The sequence below is a fragment of the Leishmania braziliensis genome, chromosome 4 (assembly GCF_000002845.2).
Source record: "Leishmania braziliensis MHOM/BR/75/M2904 complete genome, chromosome 4".
Lineage (NCBI taxonomy): Eukaryota > Euglenozoa > Kinetoplastea > Trypanosomatida > Trypanosomatidae > Leishmania > Leishmania braziliensis.
This window is the reverse complement of record NC_009297.2, coordinates 259,719-274,503: the sequence shown is the minus strand read 5'-3', so window position 1 is coordinate 274,503 and position 14,785 is coordinate 259,719. Positions and strand designations below refer to the sequence as shown.

At 60.9% G+C, this 14,785-nt stretch overlaps 3 protein-coding genes and 1 pseudogene across 4 annotated transcripts; all 4 read left to right on the top strand.

The window, feature by feature from the left end:
* Window positions 1–1,765: 1,765 nt before the first annotated feature.
* Window positions 1,766–3,562, top strand: LBRM_04_0710 (hypothetical protein; the record flags this gene model as incomplete). Its single annotated transcript, XM_001561704.1, has 1 exon — window positions 1,766–3,562. The coding sequence occupies one exon, from the start codon at window positions 1,766–1,768 to the stop codon at window positions 3,560–3,562; it is 1,797 nt and encodes a 598-aa protein (XP_001561754.1).
* Window positions 3,563–4,688: 1,126 nt separating this feature from the next.
* Window positions 4,689–5,435, top strand: LBRM_04_0700 (conserved hypothetical protein; the record flags this gene model as incomplete). The annotated part of the gene is made up of 1 exon (XM_001561703.1): window positions 4,689–5,435. The coding sequence occupies one exon, from the start codon at window positions 4,689–4,691 to the stop codon at window positions 5,433–5,435; it is 747 nt and encodes a 248-aa protein (XP_001561753.1).
* A 1,961-nt stretch (window positions 5,436–7,396) lies between these two features.
* Window positions 7,397–12,549, top strand: LBRM_04_0690 (annotated as a pseudogene). Its single transcript is given in 2 exon segments — window positions 7,397–8,980; window positions 8,983–12,549. Coding segments are annotated over 2 exon segments (5,151 nt in total).
* Window positions 12,550–13,097: 548 nt separating this feature from the next.
* Window positions 13,098–14,783, top strand: LBRM_04_0680 (conserved hypothetical protein; the record flags this gene model as incomplete). Its single annotated transcript, XM_001561702.1, has 1 exon — window positions 13,098–14,783. A coding segment is annotated over one exon (1,686 nt), but the record flags the coding sequence as incomplete, so codon positions are not given.
* Between the last annotated feature and the right edge of the window lie 2 nt (window positions 14,784–14,785).

The following is a 14,785-nucleotide window of genomic DNA, read 5'->3' as shown; positions in this document are numbered from 1 at the left end:
CCGCCTCCTTTCTCTACCCTACTCCCCACCCCCCATGCACTGCGGTGTCACACACCCCTCACATTGACATCCGCGCACACGCCAGCAAACCCTCCGCTGAGTTGATCTTACTTTTTAGTTTTTCTGTTTACTTCCCCTCCAAGAGAACGGAAAAAAAAACGCAACGCCACCCGAGGAGTCATCCACCGCACCTAATTGCAATAGGCAAGACAGCAGAACCAAAAAGAGAACACGGTGGCCTTCCTCCCTCCCTCCCTCTCTCTCTCTTACTCCTCCCACCCCACCCCTCTTTCCTCTTCGACTCTCAGTTGTTGTCCCACACACCCTCGCCCCTTCCTGCAACCCCGCGATCCCCACCATCCACGTCCTTTCCTAGAAGTCCTTTGCACTCCACTCGGTGTCTACTGAGTGTGTGCCGCAGTACTGCAGCTGCTCACCACTGTTGTCACTGTCGTTGTGTTCTCGCTCTCATTTCCCTTCGACGCCCACTCTCGTTACCCGGTGAGTGCTGGTGCATTTCCCCCCCCCCCTCGAGTGTCGTGGGCTGCTCTGACTCCGTTCGCGCTTGAATTCTCAGCGTAGAGTGAAGTAGGGGGCCGGTGTGTGTGTGTGTGTGTGTGTGAGCGGGTGTGTGAGCGAGAAAAAAAGTGGAAGGAACAGAGGGACTGCGTGCGGGCGTTCGTGTGCTTGTTAGAGAGAGAGAGACTGCTCGTGTCTCTCTCCTGCTCCCTCGCATCCCCTTCGATCTCCGCCATCTCCTGCCGCCGCCAGCTCCCTCTTCTTTCACTCGCACCCTCGCCCTGTTCATTACCTCGGCTGTGGCGTGCGAGTCACGCTTCATTTCCTGCGCACGCAGAGTAAACTCGCTTCGCTCATTTTATTCTGCTTGTTTGTTGCTTCTCTTCGCTTTTATCCTGATCGAATTCCCCTTCTCGCCTCGCTTTCTCCCTCCCTGTCTGTGTAGAGTCGTTACCCAGCGCCGGTCTTATTTCCGCGGCGGCTGTGTTGCCTCTGCTGTGACCATCTCACGACGCACGCACGCACACAACGGGAGGGAGAGAGAGAGGCAATTCTTTGGATCTCTTCTTCTTCTACTCCCCTACAGCCTCGTACGTGTACCGCGCGCCAGCCTGTTGATCCACTGGCGGAGGGGTGTGAAGCGCACTATACGAGCAGCGATACACGTAGACACACACACGCACACGCACACACGCCATCTAAGGAAGCCCACCGAAAGCATTAAGGCGACACTTTACCCGCCCACCCCCTCTCTCTCCACTCACCTCTTCATCGCTCTCCCGTGGGGGGGTTTCTCGCGTTTGTGTTCGTCAGCGCCGACACGAGGACTAAACCGACAACCCCCCTCCAAACCAGCGCTCTGTATTGCCGCTCTGTTTCGTATTGCCGCTCTCGCCATATCGGCGCATTTTCGCTCTTGCTGACAGTCGCACACGCACACGTGTACCTCGGCTCGCTTGCTCGTCCTCTCTCTCTCCCTCCGTGATAGTGCACGCCGTTCGTGTGTGCGCGCGTTTGGCCTAGTCTTTTGCTACTGTATGTAAGCGTGCGTGTGTCTGCGCTGGTGTGCTGTGTGACGAGTTTGCCCGCCCTCTCCCTCCCTCCCCCCGCCTTGCCTCGCACCTCTTGTCTCCCTCTGTCTCTCTGCTGACGTCTGCAACGGCAGCTCCAATTTGAACGAGGGGAAGAGCGAGACGGTGAAGCAGAAGCAAAGTTGAAGAGAGCGCAAGAGCCCGATAAACACTCGATGGAGCGATCGTCACCAGAGCAGTGGAGCTCGCCATCGCCGCTGACGATGAGCGGCGAAATAGCTCTGCTCCCGCGGCCACCTCTGTCCGGGTTCAACTACCGCCGCGACCCTGCTCTGATGATGGACCAGGAACCTATTCCGCCGGAGACGATTACCATCCAAGATGCGTGCACAGCCCCAACCACCGGTCTGCGACGTCCACACTGTGATGTGCCTCACCTCCACGCTGCGAACGCGACCAGCAGCAGCAGCGGCGGCGGCGGCGGTGTGCCGTCGATTGCCATCCCGTACATCGCACTCCACAACGTTGGGTGGAAGGACTCCAACTTTAAAGGTCGCAAGTGGGTCATCATCCCAATGGTTGCGGGGTTCGAGTCGACCTTCATCGCCAACACGCTGCAGGGACTGCTCTGCTTGCCGGGGTGCGAGTCCGTCATGATGGGCAAGTCCGCCGTGACGGGTAGCAGTGGCGGTGGCAGCCGTCACGACAACGGGAGACCTCTTGGACGAGATGACGGCCGTAGTTGTGGCGAGTCTGGAGTGGTATTGCAGTCGTCACGCAGCTCGTCGCTGGCAGAGCGGCAGCAGCAGGCGCAGGCGCACGAAGCAGACAATGAGGACGACGATGACGACGACGACGACTCGGAGCGGCACTCCCACGCGTACTCCGCTTCTCCAGAGGGAGCGGAGGAGCACTCGCTGAGCTCCTCTGTCGCGTCGGAGCAGGTGGCCACGGAGGATCGTACGGATCGCCTGTTCAGTGGTGAAGGCGGCGACGCGGGAAAAGGCGCTGCGGCGGTCCAAAGCGGAGGCGCTGGTGATGCGCCTCAGGAGCTTCGCGGGGGTATTCGCAGCCAGTGGAGGACTCGTGTGAAGACGGCCGCCTCGCGCACGTACACCTCCTACGTGATGCAGCACCTCGGGGACGCGAACATCCAGCTGAGGACACCGGTGCCTCGCGATGGACTCATGAGCGACTCCCCGGTGACAGACACGCAGTTAGATGACGCCGAGGAGTTGGAGTCGCTGCGAGGTCAGTCCGCCACGGTACCGCGCTGCTTGGCCCCAGTGACGCTTCCCAAGGAGTCGAAAGGCGTGTCGCACATGACGGGCGGCAATGGCTCGGGTAAATCGCGCCCGCCCGTCAGCATCTTTCTGGCCTCTGAGGCCAAAGACAACAAAGTAGGCACTTCCACCGGCGGAACCACCTCCGCGGCGGGCGCCGAGTCGCCCGACTGTGCCTCACTGACAACAACCATTGCATCGGCAGCTCTACCTCCCGGCACGGCTTCGGCGGCTGCAACTACTACCGTCTCACCGCCGGAGAAGGCGGCGGTGCTGATGGGGCTGGAGGAGGGACACAGCTCCGACGACAACAACTCACCGACGCCGAGCAGCCGGGAGGAAGAAGAGGAAGAAGAAGAAGTGTGGATGTCAACGGAGGACACGGGTGCTGGGCAGTCCGGTGGGGCATCACAGCATGCGGCAGTGACACGGATGACGAACCACCAAGTAGCGCAAGACGCGTCGCGCTACACGTGCTTCGCAAGCAACTGCGTGGATAACATGCCAAACTACCCACTCCCGCAACTGCAGAGCGAGGACTTGGTCGATCTGGCCGCCTTCATGGTCATCCGCAGCTCCCTGCAACCGGATGAGGCGACAGACTTGCAGCTCGGCACTCATGTGCTGGGCAACCCTTACCACGTACGGCTGCTGCCACCTGAGCAGCGCGCCGCGTTGATGAGCCGCGCAGCACGGCTGATGGAGGCTGCAGTGTTCCTCCAAGTATAAAGGCCGGCAGGTGGTGTATGGGTGTGTGTGAGAGAAGAGGTTGACGTGTGGTCGCATGTCTTACACGCAACGCTCGTCTCTTCTATGTTCTCCCCTCCCCCCTCGATGCCGCTATCACCCGGCTGCGCCAGCACAATCACCGCACACCAACACAGACGCACGTGAACGTGCTTGACTGCTCTTGGCCATCATCTTCTCTTCCTCTCCCCTCACCCTCACGTGCACCTCTGGGCATCTCTCATGCGATCTCCTCAAGATCGACCTATTAACTCAGCCTTGTGTGTGTGTGTGTAGTCCCTTGATAACCTCATTGCTCTCCCCTTCCTCTCTCCCTTCCTCCAAATACTGCTGCTGCTCGACGGGCGAAAGCTGTGCAGATCCGCAAGCATCTGTGTGCGTGTGTGCATGTCGGCGTGTGTGCGTGTGTGCTTGTGTCGGCGTGTGTCGGCGTGTGTGTGCGTGTGTGATGTCTGTGTGCTCAAGGATGAAGCGACAAACGCTAAGAAAACAACAAAGAAATCTCCGCCCCCCCCCCCTCCTCCTCCTCCCGCCTCTCGAAGAACAGCGCGGCAGCATCAATGATGGCGTTGATCGAGTGGTGGTGCTTCCACACATGGGCAGCGGCAGGTAAACGGCGTTGGTGTGGATTCGCAGCAAAGCAGGCGTGAGAAGTCCACACGCACAGAGAGACATAGATGCGTGTGGTACACGCTGCGCGAGTGACGGAGCAGGGCGCAACTTTTACCCCGCCCCCCCCCTCTGCAACGGCGACAGTCGCTCACCGCAAGAAGACACTTAGCGCCATGCACTTACTCTCAGGTGGTGTTTGATGCCATATCCTACTCACTCCATTAACGTTCGAGTGTGTCTCATCGACCACCCCCTTCTCTCTCACACAACCCTTCCTCGCTCTCTCTACCATCGCGCACACACACACACTGCGTGAAGCGCAGGTGTTTGGTTTTTGATCTCATCACTTCCGTGACACCGCCCCCTTCTCGGGTTCACCTCCATTCTCCACTTCTTCAGTTATTCTGGTGCTCATCCGGGGTCGCCTTCTTCCCCGCCTCCTTCGCCTCTTCCTGAAAATCCCCCTCCTCCCCCCCCCCCATAATTGACTGCAGCGATGGCCAACTCACACGAGAACACCGCCGCTGCGGCGGCCTCAACTGCGGCTGTCAGGCCCCTTAGCTACGTCTCGCTGCGTAGCCACGATGAAAAGCGCGTTATTCTCCCTGTGGCCGCCGCGGCTGGGTCACGTGTCCTCCACGGCATTTTTCAAGGCTTGTACGTGATGCAGCTGCACCAGTGCACCTCACCGGCGGACCAGCCAACGCATGGGCAAGAGGAGCGGCATCCTGCGGTGGAAGAAGGTGTGTGGCAAGGGGAGCTCTACACTGCGAAACCCAGCGGTGGCAACCGCAGCAGCAGCAGCAGCGATGTCCCCAGCAAGGTGCTTAACAGTGCTGCGGTGAAGATGGAAGATTCAACCCCTGTCATTGAAGACGAGGACGACAGCGAAGAGGCCGACACCAACCTCCAGGCAAGTGACGCCGTCTATCGAAGCTACGCCGCTGTATTCCCGAGCAACGTGGCGTGTGTACCGCCCCCGCCTCTGTCCCTGCCGTCGGCGGCACACGTCGCAGCTGAGCCGCCGCCATGTGTGCCGCCGCTGCTGGACGTGCCGATTCGCTCGCTGGAGTCGAGCACGCTGATGCGCGTTGCCGAGTTTCTCGTGGTGAAGACCACGCTGGCGAGTCATCCGCACTACCTGCATGAAACCGATGTCTTCGGCGACCTTGACCGCACCTCAGAGCAAGACCAGCTCGTGGCAATGCAGGTGCTTCTGGGGGCCGACTTCCTGAACTGCTAGACCCCGTGTCACTTGAGAACAGGAGGGGGAAAGAGGGAATCGCTGTGCGAGTGAAAGGTGAAGGAGTTATTGGGGACTCGGTCAGTGTGGATGCTTCGGTGTGTCTGTGCGACAGGCGTCAGGCGAAGGTCAGCCGGTGCTGCGCCACCATTTTTCCTTTTCGTTCTTCTGGCCTCTTCTCCTCCTCTTTACCGCACTCCCTCCACCATCAGCAAGCGCACACGCACACACAACCCCCTCCCCCAGGTCTGGAAAGAAATGGGGCGTGCTTTACCGACAGTCGTCCTCTCTTCCCGCAATCTGCTAACCACCGGTCTGCCTGTGCGTGGGCGTGGGCGTGGGCGTGTGTCTGTGTGGGTGTGTGTTGCAGCCCTTTACTTTGGTGCTCTTTTCGGCTTCTTAGGCATCACGCTACCATAGAGTGGCCATCCCCCATCCACCTACCGACCTGCGAGGTCATTACAGCCACGACGAGACACGAGCACACAGAAGGGGGAGACAAAAGCTCATCTGCTAGCCAACGCGAACTACGCAGATGTGGGGGCTCAAGCGCGTTACGCACTGACTGAGCGAGAAGCACAGATTCATACGCATTAAGGGGGAAGGTGGGTTAGGGATTGGCACTCAGCGGCCAACGCATGTATACCGTCTCGTGCGCGCTGCACCTCCGTGCGTGTTGTAGAAAATGGGCAAGCGGAGCGAGGAGGAGGCGGCGGGGGAAATCTGCGCAGAGGACGTGCTTGCGCGGCTCTTGCCCACCCCTTGCGCATCATCATCCCTGTCCCCTCCTCTCGCTCACCTCCCACATTATTGCACAACAACAGCAAAAGACGGGCAGGCAGACAAGTACGCTCAAACACAAGGGTGCGCAGTCAGTGGAAGCGCGGACCTCTGCTGTTGCTTTTTCTTCCACTTTGCTGGGGAGCACCCGTGAGAGGTAGAGGGATCCAAGCGAAGCAGCCAAATTGAGGCCCATCGGCGTAACGGGCATTTACCATGGTGTTGTATTGGGTCACAGCATTGTGCTCTCCGTCGCTTAAAGAGCGTTACGACACGCGTGCGTCTCCCCCCCCCCCTTAACAAAAAAAATCCTCCGGCCTTGCGTCACCTCAGCAAGGGGCGACTTAGCGTTTAGCCGCGTCAAGGTCGGTCCTCGCAAGCGTTTCTGCAGGATTACAATCGTCACAACTCCCACCCACCCACCCACCCATCCCCCTATCGCTCCCCGTTGCCCCCCCCCCTTCTCTGCCCTCTTCACACAGCCAGTCACACCGTTGTTCTTACGCAGGGGAGACATCGCCTCGTGGCTCGTTTGAGTACTCACCAATTCCGCGTCTGTGCGGGCGGGCGCTGTTTCTCTCCGCCTTTTTGCGCCTGTCTAAGTCGTCTGAAATACCTCCACCTCCACCCTCCCCCCCCCCCTCTCACCCCCACCCCGCCGGGCTCCTCATCCCCCTGCACAGCCACCCCACACGGCCCCTTAGAGACACACCCACGCACACACATGCTCTCGCTCCTTACGGCTGACATTCATTTATGGCCCACCCCCCCCCCCCCACACCCCTCCTCGCTGCTGTGTGCGTGTGTGTGGAGGGGGGTGGGTGGGTGTAGGTGTGGGTGCGGAGGGGGGGGGTGACTTGGTAAGCGGTGCCTCTTTCCGCTTCTTTATTTTCCTTCCTTCCCTCTCTTGTGTTGCATCCTCCCTCCCTCCTTCCCTCCCCCTTCTCCGTTGGGTGTGTGTCTGCGTCTGTGTCGTAGCCATAGATAGATACCGCCATCCCCTCCCTTCCCCCATACACCAGCCCCCATTGGTCGCCGCCTCCCTAGCTCTCCCCGTTCTTGAAGGCATCCGCGTCTCGCTCACTCATTCTCCCCTTTCCCTGTTACCGCGCTGAGTTGGGTGCGTTACCGACTCGCTTGTCTGATGTTGCTTCCCTCCCACCTAGCCCTCAACTGCCGCCATGTCCACATCCACGTCCGGCATCTTGATCCGCACGACACGGGTGTCTTCGGCAACGGCTCGGCCTAATACGAGGCGAGCGTGGCCCATCGCCACCTCAGCGAACACCACCTATGACCCCGCGACCGCTAGCTTCCACTATCGACCTCCAAGCGAAGATTCCCCTACAGCTGCGGCGAAGGCAACAGCACCTGCGCAGCAAGCGGCATCGCAGCACGCGCTGTCGCCTCGGTATTCGCCCTCCACCGCTTCAGCTGCTCCCTCCGCAGCGCAGGGCAGAAGTGCAAGTCACAATCACAGAATTCCCTTCCACACGGTACCTCCTTCATCGGGGGGGCTCGTCCTACCCCCGATAGCAGCAGCAGCGGCGCAACGTGGCTGCTCTCCGCTGCAGTCACTCTCGCCGCGAACGGAGACGGCAGAATCAAATCAGCAGCAGCATCACCTCCAGCCGGCCCCTCCACAAGCCCCCTCACCTTTCGCCAGCCGCAACCGTCAGCTGACCTTGTCGCCGTCGCCACCATACGCGCCACACACCGGCAGCAGTGGTCGGCGTTCCACTGAATTGAAAATGGCGCTTCTTAGAAGGGAAAGCGCATCGAGCCAACTGCATGGATCACCTGCGCCCTCGTCGCAGAACACACCGAACTGCTCAGCGTCGGCAGCGGTGCCGTCCTCCTCACTTTCGCAGCAGCCGCACGTCAGCAGCGACGTCTCTGCCTTGATGCACGGCAGCCATAATCGCCCATCCGCACCAATCACTCCGTACGAAGTCCAGAACTCTCCTAGCGCCGCGAGAGCGGGGTCGGGGCATGTCCGCTTTGTGGCCCGCGCGACCTCATCTCGTTCACAGCGGCAACCTCCACCGACATCGCAGCACGCGCCAAATTCGCAGACGCAGCAACCCGCCGTTTACTTGGAGTCCATGCTGCCTATTCCCGCCACACGGCCAGCCTCACAATCGCAGCCGCATCTGCAGCTCTACGCCGCCCTGCACCAGCATACCCTCTCCCGACCCGTCACACTTCCTGTGTGGAAGAGAGGCAACACCAGAAACTCCGCTACCGCAGTGGCATCGCGGCACTGTTCGTCTCCGCCGGCCATGCTGCCGAGAGGCATGAGCAGCGCCGCGGTTTACACAAAACCTCCATCATCATCACAGCCGCAGCAGCAGGTACAACGTTCCTACTCGTCCACAGCACGACTTGCAGGAGCGCCTCCACGGAGCACTGCGCAAAATGACATCTACGCCGCTATGACGGCAAATGGCACGGGCAGTGGGGCAAGCGAAGCCAGCAGCACGCGCAGCACCCGCGCTTGTCAAGTCTTCCGTGGCACACCCCTCACAGGGAGTGACATACCGGTAGGCAGTCTGTACGGCGCCATACGAACCTACGCTGCGGTGGTGCCGCACAACTGCTTTAATGTTTCCTCAAGAAGAGGCGCGCCTTCTGCCTCTGCACGCCACCCGCCACCATCAGCACCTGCGGAAGCAGCGCAGCAGCAGCACAGTCCGAGGTACCCGCCCAACAACAGCCAAAGCGCCACCAACCACCACGGACTGGGACTGCGAACTTGTAGCCCCCACCACCGAGGCCGCTGCCAGTCCACTCATTTCACTCCGAAGAGCTGATCCGCGAGCAACGACGTCAAGGCATGTTGGACGGTAGTGCGTACACGGAGGACGTGGCCGTCTCCGCACAGCTCTCCAGTGCGGCAGTGCCAGCCCCAATGCTGCCGGACTGATTGGAGGGTTACCAGGATCACCACGACGCCGCAGGAGGTCGAGAGCACGAGGAGACCAACGGAGGCAGCCGCTGCGCATCAGCGCGGAGCACGACCTGTGTGCTGAAGAAGTAGCGCGGCGGCTACACGGATCCACTGGAGGAAGGAAGTATGGACGCGGCATTCCTGCTGTATACGCCTCACACGCAGCACGTCTGCATGAACGGAGAGACGAGTGAAAACATAGAAGATTCCCTGCACGTCTTCGAGCTCCATCGCCGCGGTCAAGCCGCCGCGACTCCGCACTTTTGCGTGCCGAAGGGGCAGTGCTCCGACGCGCAGTCGATGCTGCGCCCCACCTTGTAGCTGAAGGGCCTGCGAAAGCCTCTGCGGCCACCATGACTGCTGGTCGCCACCACTTCTACTTCGTCCTTATCGGTAGACCCGCTGACGTTCTTCTCACTGACGGAGGCCGCCTACCTAAACCGCGGCGCTACAGAGTGTGCTTATCGCGCTTCAACGCGGCGGAGGCGCGAAGTCTGCTGGCGGCGGTGCAAGGCCAGGGAAACAACGATGACACCTTCACGAACAGCGAGGACAAGGAGGAGGCACACCCTTCCTCCGCAAACCGGCTATATACTGCCTTAGCCACCCCCTCCGCAAACCGGCTAGCGGCGCGAGACGTGTGCTTGTCGGTCCACGTGACAGCATTTTATTTCCGATACTTGCGCCGGTGTCGACTGTGCTGATCCCTGCCTCTACGAGGCGGTGCGTCCACGGTTTACAGACTACCCGCAACACCGCCTGCCTCCCTCCCCCCCCCCCCATTCCCCGTGTTGGAAGGGCTGCGGCCCCGGCAAACGCTGCTGCTGGCCGACTAGGGGACGAGAGCGCCGCAGCGGCGAGGACAGCGATGGTGGCCGCACGGCTGGCGTACGCCCTCATGTATGAGGCACGAATGCGTAACGTGAATGGCAACGTTGAGCCGCTAATGTTCCCGATGCTGAGCCGGCACGTACCGGAGACGTCGCCTTGTGGGCCGCTTGCGCCTGGTGCAGGGAAAAAAAACGGCAGCAGGCGGCCCACAAAGCGGCGCGCGTCGACGTTACTAACATGCGCCACGGGATGCCGTCGACGTCGGTCTCGAAATAGACCAGCCCGACTCTCTCAACCTACCTCATGTTGGATAAAGGCCCTGCGACACCACTGAAACGGCGTGCGTCGACAAGGGAGCCAGTGGCAATGGCAGTCTCGGTAGCACGGTGCTCTGCCAAGACGCAGCACGGTACGCATCAGCCGTGCACCGCACTCATCACGGACCTCGTTGCGATGGATGCGTTGCCGGTGTCGGAGGAAGCAGTCACGCCGGGAGGGGGTTGTCCTCACGAACCGCACGTCCATCATCCAGGTGCTGGTGGGGAGAGCGTGGGGGGGGGGGGGGGGGGGGGTCAAGGCGATGCGGCACAACATCATGGCCCTCAGCGCGCGCCGGGAGGAGATACAGCCAGGGACCATGGACGGCTATCGCACATTGAGTGAGAGTTTCGACACCGCTGCGGTGCGAGCTGCTCTGGAGAAGCGGCCGATCCTTCTCGACCCCGCCGTCGTGTACTTCCCCAGCGCCCAGTGCCCCCTCAACAACCTCATCAAGAACGTCGCGTTGGACGGCCCGCGTGGCAGGCAGCCACAGCCGACTAGGAGCCAACGCGCCTGGTGTTGAGGTGCTGCGGCGCTCACACGTAGCGAAGGCCATTCAGCAAACAATGAAGGAGCACGACATCATTTTGGTAGCGGGACGGCTCAACCACCTCGTTGCGGTGGCCCAGCAGCAGAGGGCGCTGGCCAGCAAGTGCGGCCCCCACTTCAGAAGCACGGCCGCTACTGGACGTGGTTCGTTGCAGCGGAATCGCAGATGAACCATCCCTCGAGGACTCGCTTGATTCCAACACGAGCCGCAATGGCGGCGTGAGCGCGCGGGCCATCCTCATCGCCCTTTGCTGCAGTGGCCCGGAGAAGTCGACGGTGGAGGTGGTGTACTTGCGCCATCTGCTCGCCCTCAACGTTGAGCTGTGCATACCGGGGCGGCAACGCCGTTGGCTGCAGCGATCCACAGCAGGTTGCTATGACCCGCCTCATGACGGCTGAGATGACGACGTGGAACTGACGAACTCGGGCATACGTGGTGGAACCGAACGCTGCGTCAGCGCCGAGGTGCTGGCGTTGGCCTGCCCACGAGTGCTAGGCCATTGTGTGGGGCGTACTCTGCGTCGTGGTCGCGGATGGCGCCTCGGGCGTACGATGAAGGAAGCCCTGAGGGCTCTGTACGGGTGGCTGAGTCGTCCCTACGACTGTCACACCATTCGCGGAGCTCATTCGGGCAGGAGCTGCAAGAGGAGGCACGGAATCGGCGCGGTATCGCCATTAACCATCGCCGCTCTCCTATCGGCTCCGCTTGGCATGAACTGCCTTGTTGTTGTCATTTCTGCTTTGCCTGCGTCTTCTGTATTCACGCGCCTACGCACGCACATCCTTTCTCTTGAGAGGGCGCAGCGGGGCGATAAGGAGGGGGGGGGGGGGGGGCAGCGTCTGTGGGTATACTTGCGCATGTGGCTGTGGGTGGGTATCCATTGTGGACACCAGCAGCAGCACGCCCAAGCGTCACCTCGCGCCCTTCCTTCCCCACCCCGTTCCCCCTATGCTCGCGCTCTGTGTGTGTGTGTCCGTCTGGCCAACCTCTTCGAAGCACAGCGCACCTCTCGTCCTGCAGAGACTACATGTCCAATGAGTGAAGAGGGGGCATGTGCGTGTGGGTGGGTGGGTGTCTGTACCCTCTCTCTCATCCAGCCCCCTCCCCCTCTCCCACCGCGCCACGCTTGGCTCGCTCTGGGGACACTTCCACTTAACCCCCTCTCCCCCTCCCTCGTCCCCCCTTCCTTTCCTTCACGAACGCACCCCTCCCCTCCTCTCTCGGCGTTGGTGTGGGCCGCATTACGTATCCTGAGCGCCTGCATGTATATCTACCGCAGCGCTACGCAACCGAATCGCGCGCGCGTGTACATACGAATCAACTCACACCACTCACTTCCTATCATCTTCATTGTATGTCTCAGTACTGTGTTAGAGCCCGTAGAGAGACAGACGGACACACGCGCACCGCGTGAACGAAACTGGAGCGAGAAGGCGTGTCAGCCATCATCGTCGACTTCAAGCGTCTATCGTCATTGTGGTCGGCGTCGGCGTTGTTGTTTGCAGTCTTTCATCTTGGAAAATCGATTTGCGTGCACTGGATCGCCACGTGCAGAGGTGAATCATATCCACACCCGCCCACGCATACATGTGGATGGATGGTCACGCGTACACGTACCCCCCTTTTCCCTGCCTGCATTTATTTCGCTTGATCCCGTAGCACTTGCCTCTCTGTCTCTGTAGGTGTGTGTACGTGGGTGTCTGTGCGTGGACAGGTACTTCTCTTGTAGACGGAAAAGGCCACCGATCGCCATCACTGTTATCGCCACAGTCCTTCATCACCCCAGTAGCAGACACACCTGCCTCTCCCCACGCCCCCTGCGTCATCCACACGCGCACGCACGCACCCTCTTCATCGACATCGTTACCTTCCCCCTCTCTCTTTTGTATTTTAGTTGTTTTTCACCACTCCTTTCGATCGCCTCCACCCACCACCACCGCCAGCGCTCGCTCTCGGTGGCGGTGGTGCTGTTGTTCTCACGGAGAGCCCTATTAGAACGGGGAGCCCCTCCCTCCCCTCTCCCTCTCCCTCTCCCTCATTCGATTGCCATCCTCTTCTTGGATGGGTGTATGCGTGTGCGTTGGTGCGTATAAGCTGTTTGCATTGTAGAATTCGAGCTACTGGCTGTGTGTCGGAGTGAGTACGCGAGTGAGCTGCTGAACTGCTTGTTCTCCGCCACGCTCCGTCTACCCCTCACTCTCCCTTTGTTCTTCCAACGCAGTCATTCAGCATGGGAAACGGTGTGTCGAGCCCGAGCCCGGCGGACTCCGCGACTTCGTCGTCTGCCCGCGCCTCCTATCCGGCAGCGACGAGGGGGCCACGGGTGAAGAAGATCCTCGTCAACGCCGCTCCGCGAGCATCCGCTAGCAGCTTCCCCTCACCCGCCTCCATGGCGACGGCATCCACGTACCGCCAGGCTCGTGCACAGACTCCAGAGGCGAAGTCAGCGTCGCTGCAGATAACCGCGGTGCAGCGTCGTCAACAGATCCCGGGAGTGAATGGCACGGGCCGTGCCGCCGGCTCGGCTGCTCGTGGACATGCCAGGAATGAGGAGGACCTTCTCCTGGCCTTCACCCGCAACGCCGACCCGATCTCGCTGCGCGTCTTGGGGCTGATCCAGCAGGCCGATGCCGTGCCGCAGAACATCCCAAGCGAGAAGCTGCGGCTGCTTCAGCAGTGCTACCCCCTGCTGGAAACCGTGCCCAAGTGCCGGTTTGATCAGCTGGCCGTCACCGTCTACCAGAAAGAGGGTGACATCTACTACCAGCAGGAGGATATCGAGAACGCGAAAAGTACGTACAGCCGTGCCATCACGCTGGCAGAGAAGCGCGTTGCACGTCAGGACACAGACATGTACATGGTGTTGAAGCGCTACGTCTTGGCGATGGTTGGGCTGTCGCGAATTTGGTACGACCACGAGCGCGACCACAAAGGCTTCACCTTCGTTGATCACAAGCACCCCAAGGTGCCGGCCGTCGACGGTGGCGACGCTACGGAAGACGCAAACTCGTCCATGAGCTCGCTCGAGAGCAGCCTAATGTCCGACGGGGGTAGCGTCTTCAGCCTGAACGAAGCCATCCTGAAATCCATGGCGCCACGCCCGCCGCGGCGGCAGACTGGCCCGTTCTTTCAGCGTGTGAAGGTGCGAGCGCCGCATGTAACCCAGAACGTGAAGCCCAACCGCGAGGACGAGTTTGTGCTGCACAGCCGCATGACGCGCGAGCTGGTCGCCTCGCCGTGTGAACTGCTGCTGCTGCGGTGCTGCGAGGTGGTGCAGATTGGCCACAACTCGCAGTCGGAGCTGCTCATCCCAGCCCAGATAGCGCTGGCTCAGATTTACGAGGAGCTCGCGCTCTACAGCCGCGCGCTGCTGCTCGTGCGGCGCTGCGTGGGGATTTTGTGCAGTGTGTACGACTACGACCACCCGTGGGTGGTTTACCTGATGCAGCGTGCCGACAGGCTTGAGGAACTGCTGGAGGAGCAGCTGCGCAGCAACATGGCAACCAAGATCCAGGCCACATGGAGGATGTACCAAGCGATGCAGCAGCTGGAGAACGTGCTGGGGCATCCGGTGCGGCGGCACCAGTGGATTCCGCGCAAATACCGCGCGACACCGGACCTCAACTTCCTCGAGGACTTTGTCGACGACATGCCCTCAGATGGGCTGCTTGGCGATGCCGCCGATGACGGGGTGTACGGTGGCCTCGGAGTCAACCGCGAAGGCCGCGAGCAACAAACCACCAAAGGCAGCGTCACGGTACCTGAACAGACGGCGATGGTGCCGCAAACGGCGCCTGTGCGGGAGACTGAATGGCACAGTGCCGAGCCGCACTACCCTGCGGACGTGCTCGTGCGCTACGCCCCAGCAGAGAACGCCGAAAGCGGTGACACGTTCACGACGGTGGTGCCGAACGCGAC